At 40.0% G+C, this 25,010-nt stretch overlaps 1 protein-coding gene across 1 annotated transcript in view; it reads left to right on the forward strand.

Annotated features, from left to right (window-relative positions):
- Unc13c (unc-13 homolog C) overlaps positions 1-25,010 on the forward strand; it is a 439,545-nt gene that overhangs the window by 252,164 nt on the left and 162,371 nt on the right. Inside the window, exons 14-16 of the mRNA XM_052189342.1 lie at positions 2,131-2,199; positions 4,024-4,113; positions 7,138-7,266. Of these exons, the coding sequence (XP_052045302.1) occupies positions 2,131-2,199; positions 4,024-4,113; positions 7,138-7,266 (288 nt within the window). The remainder of the gene's footprint in view (positions 1-2,130; positions 2,200-4,023; positions 4,114-7,137; positions 7,267-25,010) is intronic.

Consider the following 25,010-nt stretch of genomic DNA (forward strand, 5'->3'; position numbering starts at 1 on the left):
AATTGAAAAAAGAAAGCTGAGTCTTTCCTCCTTAATAAACTCAGTATGTCCCATTGTCCAAGACTGTCGTATCTGCATGGGCCTCCTCTAACGAAGTCTGAGAAGGTAACCATTTCCGACTGGGCACACTCAACACATGAAATTCACTTACTGAAAAGCAGTGGAGAATTAGATGCTGAGCAGTAGCCAGCCTAGCCCGCCAGCCCTGCCGTGGAATGGGATCAGTGATTTGGGGCAAAGCACAGTTCAACAGTCAGGCCAGCCATCTTGATGATTTGTGCCAATCACAGAGGTCAGGCACAGCTTCCAGAGATGGGGCACAAGTCAGACTGACTTTTATAGTCACCCGAGTGATTAACTTTCCTGTGGCCCTGAACTCTCTGTTGCAGCAATTCTTTCATCTTTTCATTTTGATGGATGGAAGTAAAGGGGCAGTAATAAAGGGCCGCCGGCTTGTTGTCTTCCCGCCCCAAGAACACGGTGCTGAGACAGGAGAAGGAAAATCTAAGACTTAAGCTCATTTGCATATCTCAGTTGCTTTGCTGGACAAAGTGATCTTAAACTGCTTAGCAAAGGTCTAGAAGCTTCTAGAAAGCAAAATGTCTATCTTCAGCTTCTGTGCTTTCACCACGGGAGTTAGAACAGAAGTGGCGTTGAACCTCTGTTCACCATGTGTGATTCTGAGGATGGCAATTCACTGAACAGTCAGAACTTTTAATTGAGTAAAAAGTCATCAAAAGTCTTTAACTTACATTGCTATTCAGCTGTGACTCTGTAAAGAACAGGAGCTTCAAAGACTTAAAAGTTACATGGCTCATACATCTACTTCTTAAATTAAGGAGAGCTTCTGGTTTACCAAGACTCTTAAAAATGTAATTTGGTTATTTATAGACCACTGATGTAGACAGAAACTCTTGCTCCCAGTCACGCCTCACCCACTCATTATTTTATACTTGTATAAGGAAACTATAAGCCAGGACAGTAGCCTGTCTGCTGCCTGCAATGGTTTTATTCCAGTTGCCAATTTAATGCAAGGTAGAATCAGCTGAGAAAGGAGGTTCAGTGAGGGGCTCGTCTAGTTCAGGCTCGCCTGTAGGCATGTCTGGGGGCAGGGGTGTTATCATTGCACTGACTGATAGGAGAAGCCCCAGGGAAAAAGTGGGCAGCAGCATTCACTATGTTTGAATACTGAACTGTGAAGAAAGTAGAATGGAAAGAAGAAAAGGAGAAAGCAAGCTGAGCATTCGCGCGCTCTGCTCTTGCCTGCGGATGTGGCCAGCTGTTTAAAGTTCACGTTACCTTGATTTCCTTACAATGAAACCTTTTCTCCATAAGCAGGTCTTGTCTGGTATTTATTTTATCACAGCAACAGGAAACAAAGCTAAAGCATCACCTCTGGAGTTTGTGTGTGTAAGACTCCCCTTCTTTGTACTAGATACATCTGATTCCAACTTTATATTTACTAACAGGACTCCATACTTTACCCAGCCAATACTCATATGGAGAGCACAGTCCCACACTGACATAGTCTTGAGGGCAGCAGCAAGAAGTGGGACTCAATTTTTATAATATCTGCAGAGATAAATCATAAAATCCTTTAAAAGCAATCAATCCCTTCAGATTATTAAGTCTGTGCTTGCTTCCCAAAAGAAAATATCTTTTTTAAAAAAATTTTTAAACACACACACCAGCTGTTTCCATTCCCATGATTGGAAATTAATAAATCTGTCATTAATTTTCAGGGGGCCCAGGGTAGTACATAGGATTAAAGCAAGGGATGAAGAGTGCTTTCTTCTGCTGATATACTACAGTAGTTATATAGAGAAATGGTGGGAATTCATTTTGCTGCAGAATAACTCTACTTACTCTAATAGGACAACTGCACCATTTCCTGTCATTGACAGGGGTAGGGTGGGTGTGATATACCTGAAGACTGGTGATGGCGTTAAAGACCCAGAGCTGTCGTGTCCTGTGGTTGTATAATTCTGTGACTTTGGACAATGGTTGACATCAGTGCTCCTCTGTCTTTGTAAAATGGGAAGAGTAATGTTCATGAATAGCTGAGGGGATTACATTGAGTGTGGTTTACTTCTTATTTCCATCTCCCTGTCTTGTGTTTCCTTGGTACAGAGGGAAAAATTCATAAAACTACTGGACCAGTTGCATAACTCCTTAAGGATTGACCTATCAAAGTACAGGGTAGGTACAACGTTATGTCTCTTAAGGTAGGGAAATCTTCCTTTCTTGAGGTAATTTCTTCCCTTGAAGTAGGGAAATCTGCCTTTGTTCTAGGTAATTTCTCTCTATAGTTACCATTACCTCTCCTATAATGGGAAAGTAATGCTGATTTTGAGTCTGATACATTGGAAGCAATCCTCAAGAGATCTTTCGTTGTTCTCATACTTGGCATGTACATAAACCCTAACAATAACAATGCACTGTGTGTATACAGCTTGATCTTGGACTTCTTAACAACCATCTGGTGGCATACCCCTGAGCTAATTCATCAAGAGAACACAGGTCCAGCCTCATTTTAATAATGTATTTATAAAAAGTCTGTAGCCATAATTGCAAATGCTTTTTCATAACTTATGTTCATCGATGTTTTATTGAATGTTTTCTTATTTTTATATGTGCAGCTCCTACATTCATTTTTAATTACTCTCTTAATGATGAATAGATAAATGGTTAGATAGATGAATAGATACATTGATGGATAGATAGATGAAAATATAAGTTGATAGATAAATATATGGTGACTGAATAGACAAATAGACAGAGAGATGAATAGATTGATGATGAATGGATGGATGTCAAATAAATGGATAGATGAGTTGATTGATGGATAGATATATTACAGATAGATAGATAGATAGATAGATAGATAGAAGATAATTGCATATTTCTGACAATTAAAAACTGATTTTTCAAGGTCTAATTGCATGTTGAAAGTAACACCACTATACAAAGACAACATCACACATACCAGCTTATTATAGAAGATATTTCAGAGCAAGAAGATCCTTGAACACAACTTATGTGCCATCATGTAGCCAATAAATCCACTCTAAAACATATCCAGGAGTTAGTTTGAGATTTTCTGATAACTGTAGAAAACCTATTCAAAACAATCATCAGTTAATAAAGGAGCTTTCTTAAGTTTAAAATCAGTTTTTCTTTCAAATTCTTTTATAAAGGCACTTTGTTTTTCCTCCAGAATTCTGAATATCTGTAATTTTTAAGTGACCAGTCTCAAGGCACCCCAGTATGGAGAAAGCCATGTCTCAAACTCATATTTCAGATCTTGGAATACAATCTTATTTTCTATAACAAGAAGTTTCCTTGTGGCTGAAAAATAAACATTATCACTGGTATTGTGTTCAAAGTAACTTTTGAAAATTAAACCCATCTTTGGAAAATGATAAAAGATTTAAATATAAACCATTATCCCTTCTTTGAAAAAGATACTTTATACGCAGGAATAGCTTTAGCATCGTATATCTGATGATGTAGTATACATTTAAAACTGTCTTTATTGTTGAACAGTTTGATCCACTGGTATGATGAATTTAATTGTTTTCAGCTCTCCCTCCTCCACTCTCACCACCATCTCTCTCCTGCTGGAAAACTTCTTATCAACCACCCCTCCCACTGTCATGTCTTCATTTTGTGTGTGGCACACTGTGTTCAATTAGGGTTTCTTGTCTGAGTATGGGTAGGAGGTTATTTACTAGAACACTGTAACTCATCACTGGCTGCTGCACCCCTGAAAAAAATGGTACCCTGAGGATGAATAAAAGGGTCCAGCCTTCTGAGATGAATAACAGAATATTTATAAATCTTCTATCTTTTCAGAATGTTCTGTGATAAGAATTTAGAAAGAATACTTTTCATAAATTATTAACTGTTATATGGCCTACCTCCTGATTTTAATTTTTTCACAGTAAGCTCACTTTCATTAGTTTCCACACTGCTGTTCCTACATCAATCAACCTTACCCATCTCTGTTTCCTATTTAATCAGGAAAACTTTCCAGCTAGCAACAGTGAGAGACTACAGGACCTAAAGTCCACCGTGGACCTGCTGACCAGCATTACCTTCTTCCGGATGAAGGTATCTCATCTCATTCCCACAATGTCTTGGTGTAATATCAGAACATATTTGTCCGTGGACAGATCTTGGTTTTATCCTGCTCCTGACAAGGTCCAGCCAGAAATCCTGGGCCATATGACTTCCAACATAGGGTTTATCAAAGAAACAAGTTTTCTAGTCACTTTACACTGATACATTGGGTCAGAACTAAATAAGTTTTAAAGGATGATCTTTCAATAATGATACAAGATACTTTTTAAGAAATAGCAAAGTTATTATGCTAAGTAAAAGTAGAGTTCCATTTAAATGTTAACAGAGATGGTTTGCCAACTTTTTACTGCAGAGGAAGAGCTGTCTCCTCTTCATCTGATGATGCTAGCATATAGGGTTAGCCTTGACAATTCTTGTATGAGAACTGGTCAGGTGATTTCTCGGTACAGTTGGCTATAATCTACCAAAATCTATAGGCATTTCTGTTTTGATATATTCCTTCTTTAATATCAAATATCAAATTATGGACATTCATAATTTAGAGAAGCAGTTAATTTATATTAACACTTTCAAACATATTATTTTCTCTTTGAAATAGAGTAATATGAGAGTTGATCAGCAAGTCTTAAGACATCAAAACAATACAATATTCCAGGCTATTTTTCTCACTTACCATTAGTTCTGTTACAGAATCAGGATCCATTGGCGACTGTAGTAAACAAAATTTGTATCTGTTCTGATCTAGTAGTACCAGCGTCCAGAGAATGCTAGAGGGATCTGGACAAGGCTCAGTGGAAACTCTTACTCAGTTTTGACAAGTGATAGGTGCCACTGCAGGAGGATGAGAGGGTAGGAACCATGGAGTGAGTCTCCAGTGATAAGCATCTGCCCATGTCCCCCCATCGTGACTACACTGATTATGATTCTTCTGTTTATTTCACTAGTAAAGGGAGCAAAGGAAATAGAATGTCCTCAAGTGATGACACATCACTTTTATCCTCTTCTTTCTTTTGTATTGTTGACTGTCACATAGAGTCTGTTTTCTAGAAATGATGACACACACGCACACACACACACACACACTTTTCCTTCCTCTTAGGCACTAACACACTGGCTAGATTTCTTCCCACGATGCTGAATCAGCAGCGTCGCTCTGCCCACTCTACACCCTCTATTATCAATCAGACCTTTAACTTTTTTAACGCATTGCTCATCGGACCGGAGAGCTGGTTCAGCAGCAGAGAGCACTTTCCGCTCTCCCAGTGGACCTAGGCTCTATTCCCAGCACCAACATGATTGCTCACAACCATCTACAATCCCAGTTCCAACGGATCTAATGTGCTCTTTTGATCTTTTTGAAAACTGTATACACGTGGTTCACAGACTACATTTAGGCAAATGCCCATACATATTAATACATCTTTAAAACACTGTTTGACTTCGCTTATTCCAGTTTCAAAACTCTCCAACATTTTTCTTTCCTTCTATTATTTTTTGGGGAAATTATACAGTATTTCTCCCTCCAAACACTCCCAAATACCCCTTCCTCTCATCTTGCTCTCTTTCAAATTCATGGCCTTTTTATTTCTTTATTTTTTTACTCAATTTTATTGGGCTCTGTGTGCATGCATGCATGCATGTATAAGTGTGAGTGTGTGTGTGTATTCCTAAATGTAACCTTTTTGGTATATATAATACTACCAGTTTTCAGGGCTAACAGTTTGGCTGTCACTGGACATACAACTGGTGTGCTCCTCCGTAGGGAAAGCCACCTCTCCTGTTGCCCTGTGCTCAGTTGCCTTAGTTCTTATGTAGAGTTGAGACTTCATGGGCTTTTCTCCTTCAGTTTGGCATGTTTGTTGGCATCACCTGTCTTCAGTTCATGCTTGAGCAGTCATGATGGTGAGACTTTATGGGAGTGGCTTCTGATATTATTGAGAGACACATACTCATAGCTAACTCCCTGAGTTACTCTCATGTTCTGTGAACCCTTTTCTGTCTTAATCAACCACAAGGCTCTTACAGTATTCTCCATGCAGGTCTCCTGTTCCTTCCATCCCCTCCCTCTGACTTCATCTGCTATCCCTGTTCTCTGTGTTCTTTCTAGTGAATCAACCCTTCCCAGCTTCTCTCCATTGCTTTGTTTTTCTCATCATCATGTGTTGTCACGCATGTGTTTAACTTGTTTTGTACTCATTACCTCTAGAATTTAAGCCTACAACTAGAGGTGATTTTTTTCTTCATCCCTTGACTTGCTTATTACAGTATTATTGCTATCAGACACATAGCAATTGCTTAGCACTTTTCAGTTGATGAAATAGAACTGAGAAAATGTTCCTGGTTATGTGAAATGCCTCTGCTTAGATGTTTAGAGCCATGGACATTTTTAGGATATTGCTGTTTCAGAAAGCTGAAAAGAATATATATATATATATATATTCTTTTAGCTCTATACTCATTCTATACCCTCTATTATCTACATATATATGTACATATAGATATATATATATGTAGATATGTAGATAATAGAGGATATAGAGTGGTTATATATATACATATAAAAGAATATATATATTCTTTTATATACACACATACACACACACACACACATACATATATATAATTACATGCATGTAGTGGTGGTACACACCTTTAATCCCAGCATTCATCTGAGTTCAAGGCCAGTCTGGTTTACAGAGTGAGTTCCATGACAACCAGGGCTATATAGAGAGAAACACTGTCTCAGAAAACAACAGCAAAACCATCTTACATTTATTTATTTATTGAGGGGCAAGGTGGGCATACATGTGGAGATCAGAGGGCAACTAGCAGGACTCGGTCATCTTATTCCACTGTGTGGTTTCAAGGGATTAAACTCAGGTCATGAGACTTGGCAACAGTGTCCCCTTATCCACTTAGCCATATCACCTGCCTTACTAAAAAGATTTCTCAGGCCGTGTATTTTAAACATAGACAAATCACTTAAATATTGTTGAAATGGCTTTATGAGTTTGCAGCATTCTGCTATTTTTAAGCAAATGATTTGTCTGCCAGGTCCTGGAGCTGCAGAGCCCCCCAAAGGCCAGCGCAGTGGTGAAGGATTGTGTCAGGGCTTGTCTGGATTCTACATACAAGTATATCTTCGACAACTGCCACGAACTCTATTCTCAGCTGATAGACCCGGTAAGAGGAGAAGTGCGGCTTCATGAGCACCGTCGTTCTGTTTCTAATATCTGTTTCAATGCATTTAGAATAGCAGAAAATGGGGAGCTGTGCTCGTTTAGTCTCACATTAACCACAGTTTGAGAATTCCCATCTCATGTCTTCACATTTGAACAGTGTTTCCCTATGTTTGTGCTAATTCATTCCTCGCATTAGCTTGGTATGGTAAAGGTAGATATAATTGTCCCTGTTTTTCAAATGCTTAATTGTACTTAGAAGAATTAAATGTCTTGCTCCAGTTCACAGAGTGGGTAGCAGTTCCTTGAGGGAACCCCGACATTAGGACCCAGACAGCGTTAAGTGGTCCCCACTCTTTTCTGTTTGTCTTCCTCCTCCTCCTCTTCCTCCTCCTCTTCCTCCTCCTTTTCCTCCTCCTAGTAAACTTCTAGAGAAAAAGAAACAAAGTTCCCATTGAAAATTCAGATGTGGATGCTGGGACTGTAGCTGTGTTGGTAGGTTGATTACCTTGCATTCTCCAAGCCATGAGTTTGACCCCAAACACTGCATAAATCTGGCATGGTGGTTCACGCCTGTAATCCAGTCATTTGAGGGTGGAGGCAGAGGGGTCAACAATCCAAGGTCATCCTTAACTACAGAGTATGTTCAAAGATGTTTGGGCTTATATTGAGACCTTGTGTCCCAAAATAAGGAAAAGGAAAAGAAATGAATGGACAAGGGGTTGGAAATGTTTGATTGTAGAAACAGCCACATCAGATTTTTAAAGTGTCCTTCAAAACTATCTGTGTGACTATTCTGTATTATTCTCTAAGCCTTAGACTCCTCTTTTCACCGTTGTAGTGATTAGAGGACCCTGTATGTAATTCCTTTACAGAGATAAAAGTGTAGATATTTCAACAGTGGTATTGCCGCATCTTAATTTGAGCAATCAAGGCCATGGGATAAGTAATTAGATAGCACAGACTATAACCACCAGAGAAGATGGAATTCTGTAGCTGTTGCCCACCAAACACTTATCCATGCACAGGATAGCATGTCACACATCTCAGGCATTCTGTGAATGGTGGGAGCTGTAGTTATTATTCCTGTTTATAAATGCACACAAGTTCAAACCCTAAGACTGATCTTAATGTGTGTTCTGATGTTTACACGCTAGAATTGGTGGAGCAAAGCCTTGGTAGTGGTTTTTCTCTTCTCTAAAATAGATAGAATGCCTTTCTTGTCTACTTCAGAACTGGGTGATGAAACCAAGACATGCTGCCAAACACCTAGAGAATCAGAAATCAGTGCAGAAGCATCAGTGGTGACAACTGCTTAAAAACACACAGGATAGAACCCAGTGAAAGTCTCTAAACATGGTAATTCTGTTAAAGCAGAGACCTAGGTTGAGGGGCAAATGTGAAATTTAAAACAATATTATTAGAAGCTCTGAGTCAACTAAAGGAGTCTTACACAATTAAGTGTGACACATTTTTTTTTTTTTTTTGGTAAATTACAGCTCTTCTATATAATGAATTCCATAACTCTGTGGCAATTGCAGATCTGTCCACAAGATGAACTAGAGTCTTTGTCAATGTGACCAATAGTCTATCCAGATCCTGGCCTGCAATTGCCAGTCAACAAACATTTAGTTGCTGAACATATGATAAAAAGGATGGGAAATAGCGTTCACTGGGATGCTTCTGGTCTCCCAGGGCTTCATCAGCATACTTCTAAGTAAGGATGAGTCTGGCTTTGCTTTCTGCTTCTCTGTTATCTATTCTTCAATAGGAGAAGCAAATATAAGTGTTCCTTAGAGGGAAACAAAAGTGTATGTAAAGCATCCTCATGGCAGACTGTGAGCCGGCTTAAGGAGAAAGAATAAACAACAAAATAAAACCCTACAAGTTAACTTCTAAAACCTTCCCGGAAATCTAGATGCTGCCACCTTTATTAACTTAGATTTGTTTACAGAAATAAATATTATATGTAGGAATATATCCTTAGAATAAATTAAATTTTTATTTATAAGCAGCAGTGACAATGGGAAGGACATGATGGTATAGCATAGATAAAGTAGACTCAATGCTAGACACCTTCTTAGCAAAATCTTATGTTTAGGGTTGTGTTTTCAGATTTTTCCTGAAGATCCCCACATCACAATAGTGTTCACAATAAAGAGAAGGCTTGAGATAAACATTCAGCAAATCATCAAATATCCTACCAAATATATACCCAGCTTGGTGCTAACCCAAAAGTAGTGTCTATGCATATGCTAATTGGTGATCTCTTTGCATGCTATTTCAAGAGAAAACTAAAAAATAATAGAATCTTGGGAAAAAATAATTTGGTCCCTTTCTCTAATTTCCTTGCTGCATTTGTTGTTCTCAGATATTCTACATATATTCTGTGGCTGGGTTCTATTTACTTACTGTTCTTTCAAATGTCTTATTGAAAAAAATCATCCTGCTATATTGCTTTTTTTTAAAAAAAAAAAAAAGGAACATATTTTTTGGATTCTGTCTTTGTCTGATTTTTTTTTAAGCAGGAGGATGGTAAAGATGGCCAAGGAAAAACAATCCAAACTATATAGGAAAAGTAATTTCTGAAGGTTTTATCTTAGGTAGGGAAAAGAGTTTAAAGCCATCAATAATTCACAGATATACAATAATTCTTTGGTCTCCCCTCCTTTCTTTTGGCTTTGTTATGTACCCAAGACTGTAAAAGGGGGGGTATAAATAAGATAAGCATAATCACCATGGACTTACTTCTAGCAGGGAGTAGACATCAAAGCCATAATTACACCAGTAACTTAAAGAATGTCAAATTCCAGGGAACAAAAAACATGATGTAGTTTTAAAATACATAAAGGGAAGAGCCACTGGACCCAAGAGTACAGGAAACGGTTCACTTATTACAGCTGCTGATAAAAGCCTGTCTACAGGCAGACTGGACTTAATACACTGTACTGCCCTCATTCAGTGTTGGGGCTGTAAGATGGCTCAGTGCCTGTGAGCACTTGTTACTCTTGCAGAGCAGTGTCACTTACAACCATTTGTAATTCTGGTTCCAGGCACCTATGCCAGGTCCCCTTACAGCACTGCATTCGCAGGATGCACAAACACAGATGTAAGCAAATCTTCTTGAAAAGTCACAGTATGGTAGCCCGACCCACCCAATGGACACCTGGGACTGGACTCAGGCTACTCATAACCTACTAAAACTGTCTTCACTGGGTTACCAATCATGTGGACTTAGCCTAGACACTCGGTTCTCTAACCTCATTCAGTTCTTAAACACTTTGTTCTAAGTGGCCAGTCCCTTGCTTTCTTCTCTCACCAGCTGTTCCCCTTTGAGTTTTTTATCCCAGCCCTCCATCTCCAAGGATTTTGAATGTCACAGCCCCCACCCCAATGCTTTGCCTTAGCCTCTAGCTATACAGAATGATTCACTGCAGAATGTCAAACACCCGGCTAGACCACAAAATTCCAGATGGAATCCAACTTGTTGAAAGTCAGGCATTGGATCCAGGCAAGATAGGATGCAGAATCTTGACCACTTCTTTCATTCTGCAGGCAGCTCCTATGAGACCTAGATGAGAAGAGGTTATCCTGCCTGCTCTGTTCAACACAGAACCCTGTCTCTGGTTTGGGTGGCACTAAGATGATCTAGGAGGAGCTAAAGCTTTGAAAGGAGACCTATTTGAACTCAAATCAGAGTTCCCATCAATTAGGAAGCAACTGAGTCTTAAACAAATTCCTCTAAGCTTTGATTTCTTTGTTTACTAAAATTCCTCTAAGCTTTGATTTCTTTGTTTACTAAGAAGGAATAAAGTTAATTACACTTGCTGCCAAAATTGCTGTGAGAGCAAAGGGAGGTAGTATGTTTGCACATCTTGCCTGCAGATGCCCGGGAGGTCAACCTGTGATCCATTCCAGCCACACCTACCTTGTTCCCAAATTAAAAATTGGCAATGGGACTCATCAGTAACATGCATTGAAAGGTGAACTTTGGTTCAGTGCTTTCCTTAGAGAGCTCTATGGTTAGTTATATAGGGGCACCATTTACAACACACAAAATCTAGTTTCCTGGGCCCACCAGGCTCTCTCTGAAATGTAAAGGTTGTTACTTTCCATCTGCTCACAGGGAATCTTCCAGGTATTTGGAAGCACTGAAATGTGTTCTGTAATTAAGCTTGGCACCAGAGCTCTATCGAGATTGCCACTTCTGCAAATGGGCCTTGCTGCCCTCTCCTCTCTGGTGGCTTAGCCTCTGGCATGGGTCCGTTTCATAACGAGTCACAGCAGCAAGGCTGCATAGGCCAAACCATTGTCCTGTTTCATGGGGAAACCTCCACTTTTGCCCAAGGAACACAAAACATGAATGCCACAAAGTTTTGCATAAAAATTATCACAATAGGGGCTGCAGAGATGGCTACAAGGCTAAAGAAGACTGGGTTTAATTCTCAGTGGTCACATTGGGAGTCTCAAACCACCTGTAAGTCCACTCCAGGAGATCTGATGACTTCTTCTAACCTCTGCAGACACTGTATTCATACATGCACAAAAGCACAAACATGCATGATCAAAAATAAATAAAAATTTCAAAATTATGACAATATTTACCTCTTCATGTGCACCCTTTCAAAAAGATTTTATTTAAATAGACCATTACATATATATATATATATATATATATATCCCCAGTTTATGCAAATTGTATGCAGTATTGTACCTGAGCCTTATTTCATTTTCTGTATCTTAGAGATGGTCTCATAATTAATGTGCAAGAACATTCTAATATTTTATATTTGCATAGCATAGTATTAGATGGACATTTCACAACTTATTTAACTCTTCCCTCTTGATAGAAATTTAAATTATCTCATGTTACATTATTTAAAACAATACTGCGAAAATCTTATATATAATTTTTTGTCTTGTAAAAGTATATCTCTTCGAATTCTAAGAGATGTGTTTGATTGATGAGAAACAGACTTAAAATTTTAAGGTATACTAACAAATTATCCTCCAAAGAGGTTTTAAAGTATTTTAAATAGGCAGTAATCTATAGCAGGTTCTTTTTTCTGTAGTGTAGCCATAAAAAGTCCTACAAAAGCTAATATCTTGGGCCATCTGGGCAGCTCTAAAAAATAGATTTCATAATTAATAAGCCAAACAGTTTCATTTCCCATCATTCTGGAGATTGAAAAGGCCCAGACTATGACTCCAGCAGGTTCGGTGTCTGGTGTGGCCTGCTGTCTCCTTACAGGCTTCATCATCGAGATGTGCCTCTCTTAGCAGAGGATCTGGGCGTCTCCTGCCGACCCAATCCGGACACTGTCTCATGACACAGTGAGAGCTCCTCACCCTGATCACTGCTCTACAAAGGCTCAGTGTCAGAATGTTTTCTCATTTTAGATACAGGATATGAATTCTAGTGAACATTAATAGTGGCAAATAATGACATCAGTTGTTTTGATTTTTCTTAATTTGATAGATATGGACTAATGAGTTGATATATACACGAAATTAATTATTGATGTTTAAAGATGTTTCATAAGTTAGAACTCCAATACATGACTAAAGTATATGATATTTTTGATCAGTAGGATTTGTACTCTATTGTAAAGGAGTTGAGTTGAATCTGTGTTCTGATAATGGCTACCATGAGAATTTCTTTATACTTACCAGGGGTTTGCTTTCTAATTTTATGCCTTCTGTTGTATCGACACATAGCTTATTTAGAAGTTACAGCTTTGTGAGAACTACCATTCTTGCTGTAAGATTAGCTTTACAACCTGGTCAAAGTTTTTTGCCTGTAATGTATGCATGCAGACCTTTTTAATGTTTGGACGCCTGACTTCCCTAAAAGTTGTCCTGCTATGGAGTGTGATGAAACATTGCCTTAAAGTAATGTTTCATTGAAAGTTTGAAAACAAAAGTATGAATTATAGAAGAGTATTAAATCAACAAATAACATTCCTGCCTTGCCTTGCATCCATCCTAAAATACATCCCAGAGAACAGCGGAAGGACTTTCTTGTTTTCTTCCACCCTCTAGCAGGACTCTGTAAATTGGTTTCATGAAATATTAAACTTGAAAATAGTTGTAAAGCCCCACGTTAGGAATAAAGTGGCTTTCTCAATTCTAAACTTGTGCTTGAAATCCTTTATAAAGGCAAAAGAGCCAACTATTTCTTTTTTAAAGTATAGAATTATACATACTTCTTGTACACTGATAAATTTTAAATGGTAAGGCAGAAACTAGTTCTCCCTTAACTGATTTATTGGTGGGGGGGGTATAAAAATACTAGGAAAAATAAAGTAATTGGCAAGGATAGAAGTTTTAGGAGAAAGCCATTTGTGGAGCTAATCACTGAGAAAGGCAGAAGGAAATCCATGTAAAGGATTCCTGGTGGACTCCCTCAGTGGCAGTGGATTCCCGGTGGACCCCCTCAGTGGCAGTGGATTCCTGGTGGACTCCCTCAGTGGCAGTGGCTTCCTGGTGGACTCCCTCAGTGGCAGTGGCTTCCTGATGGACTCTCTCAGTGGCAGTGGCTTCCTGGTGGACTCTCTCAGTGGCAATGGATTCCTGGTGGACTCTCTCAGTGGCAGTGGATTCCTGGTGGACTCTCTCAGTGGCAGTGGATTCCTGGTGGACTCTCTCAGTGGCAGTGGATTTTTGGTGGACTCTCAGTGGCAGTAGAATTTTGGTGGACTCCATAAGTGGCAGTGCCTTCCTGGTGTGCTCCCTCAGTGGCTGTGTACAACCCCCTCACTCTTAGAGCCACATTTCTTATCAGAATTGTGTTTTCTTCTTCAAAAGAATATTTCTATTTCTTTCTTGAGTTTTCTCAAAAACTGTGTAGTCTTAGCTGTGGTAATGGTAGAAGTGCACCAAGATACCTTAGTTTTAAAGAAAAAATAAACATTTAGAGGATTTTATATTCAAGCAGCCCCCTAGACTGTCATAATTCACTTAAATCCTGATATTTGGCCAAGGAAAGGCATGGTACCTTGGTAGATAGTCACATAACAAAGAAATGAATTATGTGAGATTAGGCTAGGAATGTGACTGTGCTCCTACATCATTGTTATCCTTATGTGCCCCACAGATGTGCCTGTCTGTGCAGTTGGTTCCTGGCCTCTTCCTGTTCTGTGTGAGCATTAGACTGGACACTTTTTGGGCCAGAGCATTAACTCATTCACCTCTCAAGTTCATTTCCTATTGCAGTGTTTGCAAAGTGGTGGAGCCAAGGTTTTACTGCATCATCAGCTCCTGGAGAGTATTTAGCAAAGCATATGCTCAGGCCCCACCCACCAGCTCTGAGCAGAAGGTTTTGAGGGTAAGACCCACCAAAGTGCTCAACAAGCCCTGCAGGAGATTCCACCATTCCACCCATCATTATTTGAGAATCATGGATGCATAGTGTGACTCAGAAGTAAAGGGAAGGTTTCAACAACAGATGGAATGTGGCGTGGGAGAGGAAGGGTGCTAGGCATGTGAGTGCAAGGTCCACACAGGGTGTTATTTAATGAGTTCACATCTGTGCACAATCTCAGACATGGGAGGGGGTCTGATGCAACCAGAAAGCACATCTGGAGCAGCTGTTATCAATGTCAAGGCTGAGCTGACCCTCAGGCCCAGTAAGAATGAAGGTGTTACCATTCATTTGACCCAAGAAACAAAGCAGCGAATTCTGTGGGGACTGCAGGATGGGGTCCCTTTTTCCTGACAGGTAAGGCCAACAAGTGGAAGACGTGTAGGAAGCCAAGTTTAATAGCTTGAATTTGTCTTGAAAGAACTGTGGAGCCTGTAGGCATTTTAACTAGGAGCCTTGCGTGATCAGATTCTCATTTGTAAAGATGGGGCTGACAGCGGCAGAGTCTTAATTGGAGGGGCAGGATTGGGAGCACGGAGAGCGGCTCACAAGCTACTTGGGTTACCGTGCTCCATTACGAGTCCTAATGGAACCCTATTTAGATGACTTGTTCTTTCTAGAATAATTCATTTACAAAACTATATGGTAGCTCTGTGGTGTGCTTTTCAGTTTGTGGATCCGTGGCAACTATGGGTATTTATAGACTGTACCATGAAAATAAGCTATTTTGAGGGCATTTTAAAAAATCCAACAAAAATCCTATATTTGTGCTGAAGCAAGTTTAAATTCTTGTTTCTTTCATTTGGGCTGAAATTAGAAACTGCAGTCCGACCTTTGCTACTCATGAGCACTGTGAAAGTGAGAAAAGGAGTCTTTTGCTTAACTGATACAATATAAAAGAAGAAGAAATGGGATCCAGGGAGAAAAATAAACACATGTATCTTTGTTGTTAAAGACTGCAGAAGTGTGGCATTATCTGTTAGTGATGTAGCAGACACGATTGAATTAGGTGGTTACCCAAGCCTTCACCAGAAACAATTACCTAAAAATTAAAATAAAAATTGAATTGCATGAAAATAATTCAATTTTTTGAAATAGAAGTCATATTTTTATTTGTAAATAATTATACTGAGAGCCCTCTGGCCCCTGTTCAATCTTCCTTCCTTCCATCTTTGCCTTGGACAATGGGGGCTGTGGGGTTTAGTGACATTCTATACAATTTCAAATTCAATTCAGTATCAAGTGTCAGGGGCTCTTGTAATTTGATTGAGCTGATAGCAGTTCATGCTTTCTGTGAGAGACAATAAAATTTCAATTCAATAACACTTCACATGGAACCAAGCCCATATGACTCTAAGGCAAACGCCTAGAGTTGTGGTGGGAAACGTGGTCCTATATTAAGTTTCATGCACATCACAAGTAAAGAGATACATGGCTGATTATACCAACTGTATGCTTTCATTAAATAGCGTAACAGATCCTTGTTGATGTAATTCATGTCTTGAAATTGCTAGTAACACATTTAGTGATTTGATTCTCACTGCTAGATAGTTACACGGAGCAGAAAAACCATGAGTGAGCCTAGTTGTAGCATACTAGAGCTAGTGCCACTGGATATCAGCACAATCACACTGGGTTGTAACAATTGCTCAGACCCCTCTGTGACACGCATTGACCCTTACCCTAACACTGTCCAGTGCAGAGGTACAAACAGGATTGCAAGGACTGTAGCTAAAATCTTTTTGAAGTTCCTCACCTTTGCTCTCCATAAAAGATCCTTTTCAGAGAGCCAGCCTTCTGTCTCAGATCTGCAGAATGTAGCCGTGTGGCTGGGATATTTCTCTGTCCAGTTTCTTCCTGATTCTGTTGGATGTAGACACCACACTGAGGTCCTCCATGGATCGTGCTTCCTCTCCATAGTGCTTGTGCACGGTGCCCCCTCAAGTGTGTGTATGTGTGCATATATGTGTGTGTGTGTGTGTTGTTTATTTATGTTTATTGTGTGCATCTGAGTGTGAAATGCCTGTAGAGGCCAGAAGAGGGCATCAGATGCCCAGGAGCTGGAGTTGCAGACAGTTATAATCTACATGATGTAAGTGCTGGGAACTGAACTCAGGTCCTCACCTCCTCTTAATGCCTGGGCCATCTCTCCAGCTGCTAGTATAATTTACATACAAATCTGTAGCATACAATGGACACATTCCCTCCTATAATCTTATGCACCCCTTTAAGTCACCTTTGTTCTTCTAGATAGTTTTACATTCACTTTGTGTCTTACAGGCACAAAAGCTTTTATGTATCTATATAAAATCTAGGATTAACCTTCCAGGTGTGGCTGAGATATAGAAACTTATAACCATACATATAGATACAACACACACACACACACAAGGAATTTGTAGGTATGTAAATATCTATTAGTTCATCCCCACCACTTTTAATTTTTCCTTTTTATTTACCAAAACTAACTTCTCTTATATTTGCCAGATATCCTGTATACTCCCTAGGAATCTGAGATAGCATCGATGACCACGTTAACTTGTGACTTTTCACATCAACCGTGATTACTAGGGGATTTGAACTTTGGGACAGAACCATTCAAGTTTCCTCAGTTTGATTTCATATGATAAACTTCCTACCTAGGCTTCCCATTGGCCAAACGCAGGGAAAATCCTAACCCCAGCAATAACCCATGTTAGGGATACAATGAAAATATCCTTGGGGATTCCCCAGTTGCACAGTGGTTTTCCTGGAGACTTGGTGCTTGCATCATTCTTCTACACTGGTAAAGCGTCTGGGTTTTATAATGGACACGGTTGCCTATCTTAGAGATAGTTGGAATTAGATGGTTTTTCTGCCCTATGTAAGCATAATGGGAAACTTTGTTACTATTTCATTGTTCCAACGCAGAGAATTTTCTGGACTACCTGTATATGTCATTCCAGTCCCTACCTTATTAATGACTCCCTTTAAGATTAACCATCTCTTTCCCAGCTACAGAGGGCTTTAATTTGATTTTAAAAGTGTCTGGTTTGCTGTAACTGTCGTTCAGATTTAGCTGCTGCGGCCGCCTGTGCTGCTTCAATGCTGCATTTCTAACCCTCACAACCTGCCCAACAGTGGATTCTCTTCCATGCCACAGCAGAATGTCACAAAGAGGCCAGCAGCTTAGCATGCTGACATCCACCTCCTGAGATTTCCCTCGTGGCTTTACAGGGATGGATTTTAATCCTGCTTTGTATTTTGCCTGAGATTTACTCTTCTAGCCCAATTTTAAATCCCCAGGATTAAAAGCCATCTTTGTCCAAAAGCATTTTATTGTATTTATTTATGTCAGGAGAATTCACACACTGACACTGTGCATGCACACTCTACCTTGCACATTGAATTAACTGTAGTGCTCCTTTAATTAATTTATTTATTTGTGTGCGGTAGAGGTACATGTGTGCCTCAGTGCTTGTGTGAAGCTTAGAGGACAACCCGTGGGAACTGGTTCTCTCCTTCCACCACGTAAGTCCCTGGGACTGAATTCAAGTTGACAAGCTTCACAGCAAGTGCCTTTACCTGGCCAGTCATTTCACTGGGCCTGACTGTGGTTTTTGTTGAGGTACATATTTGATATATAGTCAGTTAAATGGTGAAATTGTATCTATTAAATACTTTATGAGTGTTTAACTCTGGGATAACAGTTATAACTAACAAAATCGGGGTTGGCTAGAAGAAAAAAATCTGGCACAGTGAGGGAAAAGAAACCTTCTTCACAACCTTTCTCCTAAACACCATCTAAACACTGGGTGTTTTGTTATAGCAACAGCCACAAGTGTTCCCAGATATCCTGAACGAGATTTATAGAAGTCATCTTTCTTGTTTCTGAAACAATGCCTGTCCAGTTTTAAAATATATTGAGATGTCTCTTGTCTGAGTGTTTAAAATACACCCAACCATTTGTGGGTATCAGGCTCCAGTGTCCTGTTGGGATGGGACAGACCACTACTCCAAGAATCCCAGCTGGATCCTGGAGTGCGGCCTCTGCCAGCTCTATCTTTCATAAGAAATAACAATGCCTGTCAACAATTTCAAGAGGAAACATGACCTTACAGGATTTAAGTATGTTCAAGAAAACTGTTTATATATACAGGTCCATCAATATGAAAATTGCTTCTTAGAACCTGTCAGAACAGAAAGAACCAGACAAGCAGATAAGACAAGCCTCCTCACACACTTAATAGTCCGAGCAATCCAGAAAGTTCTTCCATGGAGCCTCCATTTCCTCTTGCCTTTCCTTATGTGTTCTCTCCACTACAGTGCTCATGTATCTCAATCTTAGCTATCCCCAGCCTTAGCTTGGCTGCCACCCTTCCCATAACAATTTCCTGATAGATGCAACAGAGAGTAATTTCCCCAACTCTGTTTTGGTAATTTGTTCTTATTCATGATGTTATTTTTATACTTTAAATTACTGTTGTTTTGCTCATATTATTATGTGTATTATGGAATGATTTGGCTCACCTGTTACATGACAGGCGCTTTGGAACAAACATTTTATGTCTGCTTTGTCTTTGAAAATCTCTTGTTCCATTTTTTTATACAACATCCTCCTCAGTAAACATGGGGTAGAATGTATGATGAAGATTAAATCTTTGACAGCTCTGCTTCTAGAGAAAAGATGCTTTTAATTCAACAAGTGGCATCCTTATGAAGGATGCTCTAACCATTGCCTTTATCCTGGAGTCCCTTAAAGTGCTGGTCTCAGCTGAGATCAGAGCACCTGTCCTGACAGAGTACACTGAGTCAAGTCAGGTCCTTGCAATCATGCATGGTCCTAGAGAAAATGTGTCCCTGCCCTGCCCAACACCACAACCATGAGCCAATTGTAGCTAATAAGCACTAACATCAGTACAAGGGAAATGAAATAATGAGGGTTTTTTTAATCCTGTTTAATTTGAATGACCACTTTTGACCAGTAGCTGGTGGCACTGGATTGGGAAACACAGCTCTGGAGCTCAGAGCAGCAGATAACCCTCGCACTGGAAAAGAAAAAGGGGGAAAGAAAGCACTTTGACAGGGATGACAGGACTGAAGACTACCAGGCTAAAACTCTCAAAGCCTCTAAGTATGTAGTTAAGTCTTAAGCTCTGTACTTAAGGGTGTTTGTCTTGCCCACACTGATCCTGGACTGACCATATTAACCAATGGTTTTTTTACTATTGAGTCTTCACCTTGGGTTGGGGGAGAGGGTTACCATGAACTAACTGACTTTTTAAGTCCAGTATGGGTTGTTCCTAGGTCTGATGAGATGCCCATTTTACTACTGTTGGAATGAAATTGTCTTCTATCACTTACCTTTCCTTAGATGATGTCTTGAGACTCTATCTTTCTGTAATGCTCATATATCTTAATGTAATGGAATCAGATGTTACCTCTTCTGTAAAGAAACTCCTGGCACTGTCTACATTCAATTCTCCTGACTGGCCTGCATTTAAACAATGGGCCTAAAACACCTTATTCAACTTTTCTGAATCTAAGCTAATTCCTCCCTCCCTTGACCTAGTGATGCTAGCACCTAACCCACATTCATCTTCTTCATAACTGTAGAGTGCCTGCTCAGTTCCCAGTATTCATAGGATAGCAGAGGTTCTGTTCAGCAAAGAAGAGCTGCCTGTTTCACAGAATATACCCAGGTAAACAATTAAACGCTCAGTTGTGGGGAGGTGCTGTTGTATTATGACTGGGAGGCTCTTGTTTCAGTCTGAGACAGAATTAGTGTTCAGTAAATGTTAACTTTAGGATTATACCCTCTATCATTATTAAGCTGCGGAATCCATCTCACAAAAGAGAATGAGCTCATTAGCATGGCATTGTTCTCTTAAGCAGCAGTGGTGAAACTGTTCATGACTGTTAATTAGGGGAAAACATTACAATGGCTTCTATTAAGGAGGGATTAGCTCATGTGTACATGGAAGGGCCATCCAGAACTGCAGAGGAAGAGGAAACTGCAGAGGAAAAACAAGCTTTCTCTAGTCACCACCACAAATAACCTTGAGCTTCCTTGTGTTGTACTTTAATAGGTAGATTGACAGTTTTAGTTAATGTTTTTGGTTTTGGTTTTGGTTTTGAAGTTAAGGACTGTTAGCTGAAGAAAAGTTGAACCTATTTGATGATTCAGCATCCCTTTCAATTTCAATTGGACACCACTAAGGTTAAAGTGCAGTTACTTGGGATTAGGTTAATCTAGAAATTTTATTATCAGCCTTGTATCACCCTTGCTAACTCCTTTTCCTTTTATGCCTCTATACTGCCACCTTGCATAAGGTCAACATTTAAAAGCTATAGTGAAAATGGTTCCTCTGGATTACTATTTCCTGTGTAACACTAAATTCCTAAGTAATGATTCCAGCATTAAGAAGAGGCCCATAAATGAAAGAATGCACCAGAGGGGAGAGAGAGAAGGGGGCACGGGGGAGATGGAGAGGGAAAGAAGGGAGGCCTTGGAGATTAAGAAAGTGTATTATTACTACAGAGGATTTAAGTTTTGTTTCCAGCACCAACAACTGAGTGTAACTCTAACTCCTGGACATCTGATGCCCTCTTCTGGCCTCCATGGGTACCTGAACTCATGTGCACATATACAGTCCTACAGACATCACAATCACATATGTGACATCATAACATAGATGTTATTTTAAAATACACTAAATTTTTAAAAGGAAGACTGCACCACACAAATCTTGTGTTTTTTCAATGAATTCCTAGATTTGAGAGGAAATCCTAGATTAAAATGGTTTTGGCTATAAAAATATGTTGTTGGCTATTAAAGACATGGAATGAGGAAATACTGCCTCCTGTCCATTTACAGACACATTACCAAGTTGGGAAAGTTGTTAGTTTCTCTTTATGATTTTAGTTTTTCAGAATTTCTCTAATTTATTATTTTACTAAGGGTTTGGACAAATAATAAGAGAAAGTGACCCTCAGCCAGTTCTGGTGCTGAAAGAGGACCTGAGATTTTGCTGAGCCTGAGGTAAAGGGGAAAGAAGCAGCCATGGTGTGAGGGTCCCTGGTTCCTATTCTAAGTTTTTCCTGATTCTTATACTGAAGTCTCTGGTTACTCAGGACTCTTCAGTTAGTGCTGACTGTGTTCTCTTCTGCTGCTTCTTGGGGTGATGAGAAACACTAGGTAAAAAGTGTTTCTCATGAGCACACTGTTCTTCCATGACTTCATGTGCTGAGCTTGCCCATGCCACTTTATAGAGCTGTCCCTTAGCATTTATAGTATTTAATAGTTTAGAGTGTTTATACATTACCTCCACTGTGTTCTATGTACAAATGGAAGAGAGACAGTAACATGATGGTCCAAGCCATTGACTGACACCAGTCACTGTGGCTCCACAACACTGAGAAACAGTTCAGAGAAGCCTGGCTCTGGTGACTTCAACTTTGGACACACTGATCACCCAGAGTGGGTTTTTAGACTCAATAAATGCCTTTAAATGGTAATGCAAACTTCTCATTATACAGAAGAAAGTAGGACCTGAAATCTCTAAGGCCCTTCTCAAGTCTAAGACATCAGACATCAGCAACTGACATGTCCTGATGTAATAGGAACTAGAGCCTGGCTACTTCATGTTGAATTGTAACCCTGCCATTCAGCTTTGGTCTACTTCTGAGGAAACCAGAATGTAATGCCTTCCAGTTAATCATTCTGATTTCCACCTTAACTTCTTGTCAGAGTTTTATTTATACCTTTCAAGCAGGCGCTCCAGTTATTTATAGCTTTCTAGGGTTTGGGGCCTTCAGAAAGTTTCCCCTTCAGACAGTATTTCAGCATGATAGAAGTATGGGACTTTCTCACTCACACAAGAAAACTAAATCATCTGTAAGTTCCCATGCGTTATAACTATAAGAAGTAAATGGGTCTTCACTAATATGCCAAATGTTGCTAGTTAAATTTTAAGTTAATTGTAATTGTTATATAAAATGTATGCATTTGTTGTGTAGAGCATCATGTTTGAGATGGATGTAGACAGCAGGCTGACAAAATCTAGCTCTTTGGGATGCACATCTCAAATGATTATGAAATTTTATTTTCATTTGTAAAGTTAGGGGTGGAACCCCTGGTCTTATGAAAATTATACAAGTGCTGGACCACTGAGCTATATCTGCCACCTCGCTTTCAGGGGTGGGATCTGGAGATCATCTCCACCCTCTATGCCAGAACTTTGTCTGGCTTGCTCTTGTGCAGGTCTTGTGTAAGTAGCCATAGCTTCTGTGCATTTATGAGTATAGATAATGTTTTTAATATCAATTCTTTGCAAAATTTTTTCCTTTATTGAGAATTTTAGTCATTTATACAATAAAATATGATCATATTTAACCCAATTTTCTCCTCTAATTTCCCCCACATACCCTCCCAACTCCATGTGCTTATTTGTTTAATAACCCAGGGAGTCTGGTACATACTGCTCTTACGCATAACCGTGGGGCATCCACTGGAGGATGGGGATCCTATCAGTGGCACATCCTGAAAGAAGAGCAACTCTCCTTCCCACAGTAATGTCAACTGCCAGTATTTTCTCGTTAAAGGGCAGGGTCTAGAGGTCATCTCCCCTGTCTATGTAGGAACTGTATCTGGCATGATCTTGTGCAGGCCTTTCATAGGTAACAACAGCTGTTATGAGTTTGTGGGTGCACCCATCACCAAAGGCAGTGTTTTCAATATAACTTCCCCTTGCATGAATAAGTTTTACCATAAAGTTGTTGGCAGGGAGATTCAGGAATCGAGTTAGTCAGACTTTTGCAGTGATTCTCTTTTGAGGGTGGGCAGACTGGGTCTCTTGCCTCCACTAATAGAACCTGCTAAAAAATGCAGAGCAAATCCAGAGGAAGAAAGAAGGAAAGAAAGGAAAAAAGGAAGGAAGGAAGGAAAGAAAGAAAGGAAAGAAAGGAAAGAAAGAAAGTAGCAAACAAACAAACAAACAAACAAAATTTACATTTACATTTAGAATACAAAGTAAAGTAGTTTCCGTTGTCTCACTTTCTAGTGTGTGTATGTGGTGAAGCAGAATTGGCTATCTATTTTTTGGCATCTAAAGGAAGCACACCTAAGATATTGAACATGGGAAGGAGCCCAGCTTCCTTTGCACCCTGTGATGTTATACTAACTGTCATGTCTACAGGCCCTAGAATCTTTTCTTTTTTAATTAATCATTCCATTCCTTTACGTCTTAAATGATATCCCACTTCCCAGTTACCCCTCCACAAAACGCCCATCCCACATCCACCTTCTCCTCCCTCCCCTTTCCTCTAGGAGGGTGCTCTCCTGCCTACCCACCCTCTCTCGCCCCACTGCTCCAGCATCTCTCCTGTGCTGGGGCATTAAACTTCCACAGGACCAAGGGCCTTCCCTTCCATTGCTGTCAGACAAGGCCATCCTCTGCTACGTATTTATCTGGAGTCCTGGATCCCTCCCTGTACACTCCTTGGTTGGTGGTCTAGTCCCTGGCAGCACTGGGTGGTTCTGCCAGCTGATGTTGTTCCTCCTATGGGGTTGCAATCTCCCTCTGCTCCTCCAGTCCTTCCACCAGCTCCCCTAGATACTTGTCCCTGGCATATTCTCGTATCTATGACACTTACAGAAGCTTGAATTCTTAAAGCCAGAAGGATAGCTTCCCTCACTTCAGAAATACAACCCCCCCCCCAAATTCTGTGCAATGAAGGGGCTCCTGTGACTGGGTCAGGCCTACCCACTGTATTAATCTATTTGCATTCCTCTTTGAAAAAGAATGAGATGGGAGCTGGGACAAATTCTTACATATCCTGCTTCTAGAAATCCTTAAATGTCCCAGTAGCACATCATCAGTGCTTGAGGGGCTCATTCCTGCGCTCTGTGGTGTTCCAGTCTCCCAACCCTTGGCCCCATGCTCTAGGCTCTTGGCCATGACCTTGAGTCATCTATCCTGCTCCATACACTGACTCATTGTCACAGTCTAAGATCTGGCTGGCTTTTGTTATTGCCAATAGATGCTTAGAAAGACAAAGGTCTTTGGTGTTTTATTTTATGTTATGTATCATACAGAATGGGTTCCTTCCAATTCAAACTTGATATGTTTACTTCAAATATCTTTGGGCCAGGCAGTGGTGGCACACACCTGTAATCTCAGCACTCTGGGAGGCAGAGGCAGGCAGATTTCTGAGTATGAGGCCAGCCTGGTCTACAGAATGAGTTCTAGGATAGCCAGGGCTATACAGAGAAACCCTGTCTATATATATATATCACTAGATAAAAGCAGCATTCAATGCTTCTGAGATGGTCCTTATCTTGGAATAAGGATCCAAGGGCAATGTCGTGGTGAGCTTAAAAACCATGTCAGACACACTGATTATCC

Source organism: Apodemus sylvaticus, chromosome 7, assembly GCF_947179515.1.
Source record: "Apodemus sylvaticus chromosome 7, mApoSyl1.1, whole genome shotgun sequence".
NCBI lineage: Eukaryota > Metazoa > Chordata > Mammalia > Rodentia > Muridae > Apodemus > Apodemus sylvaticus.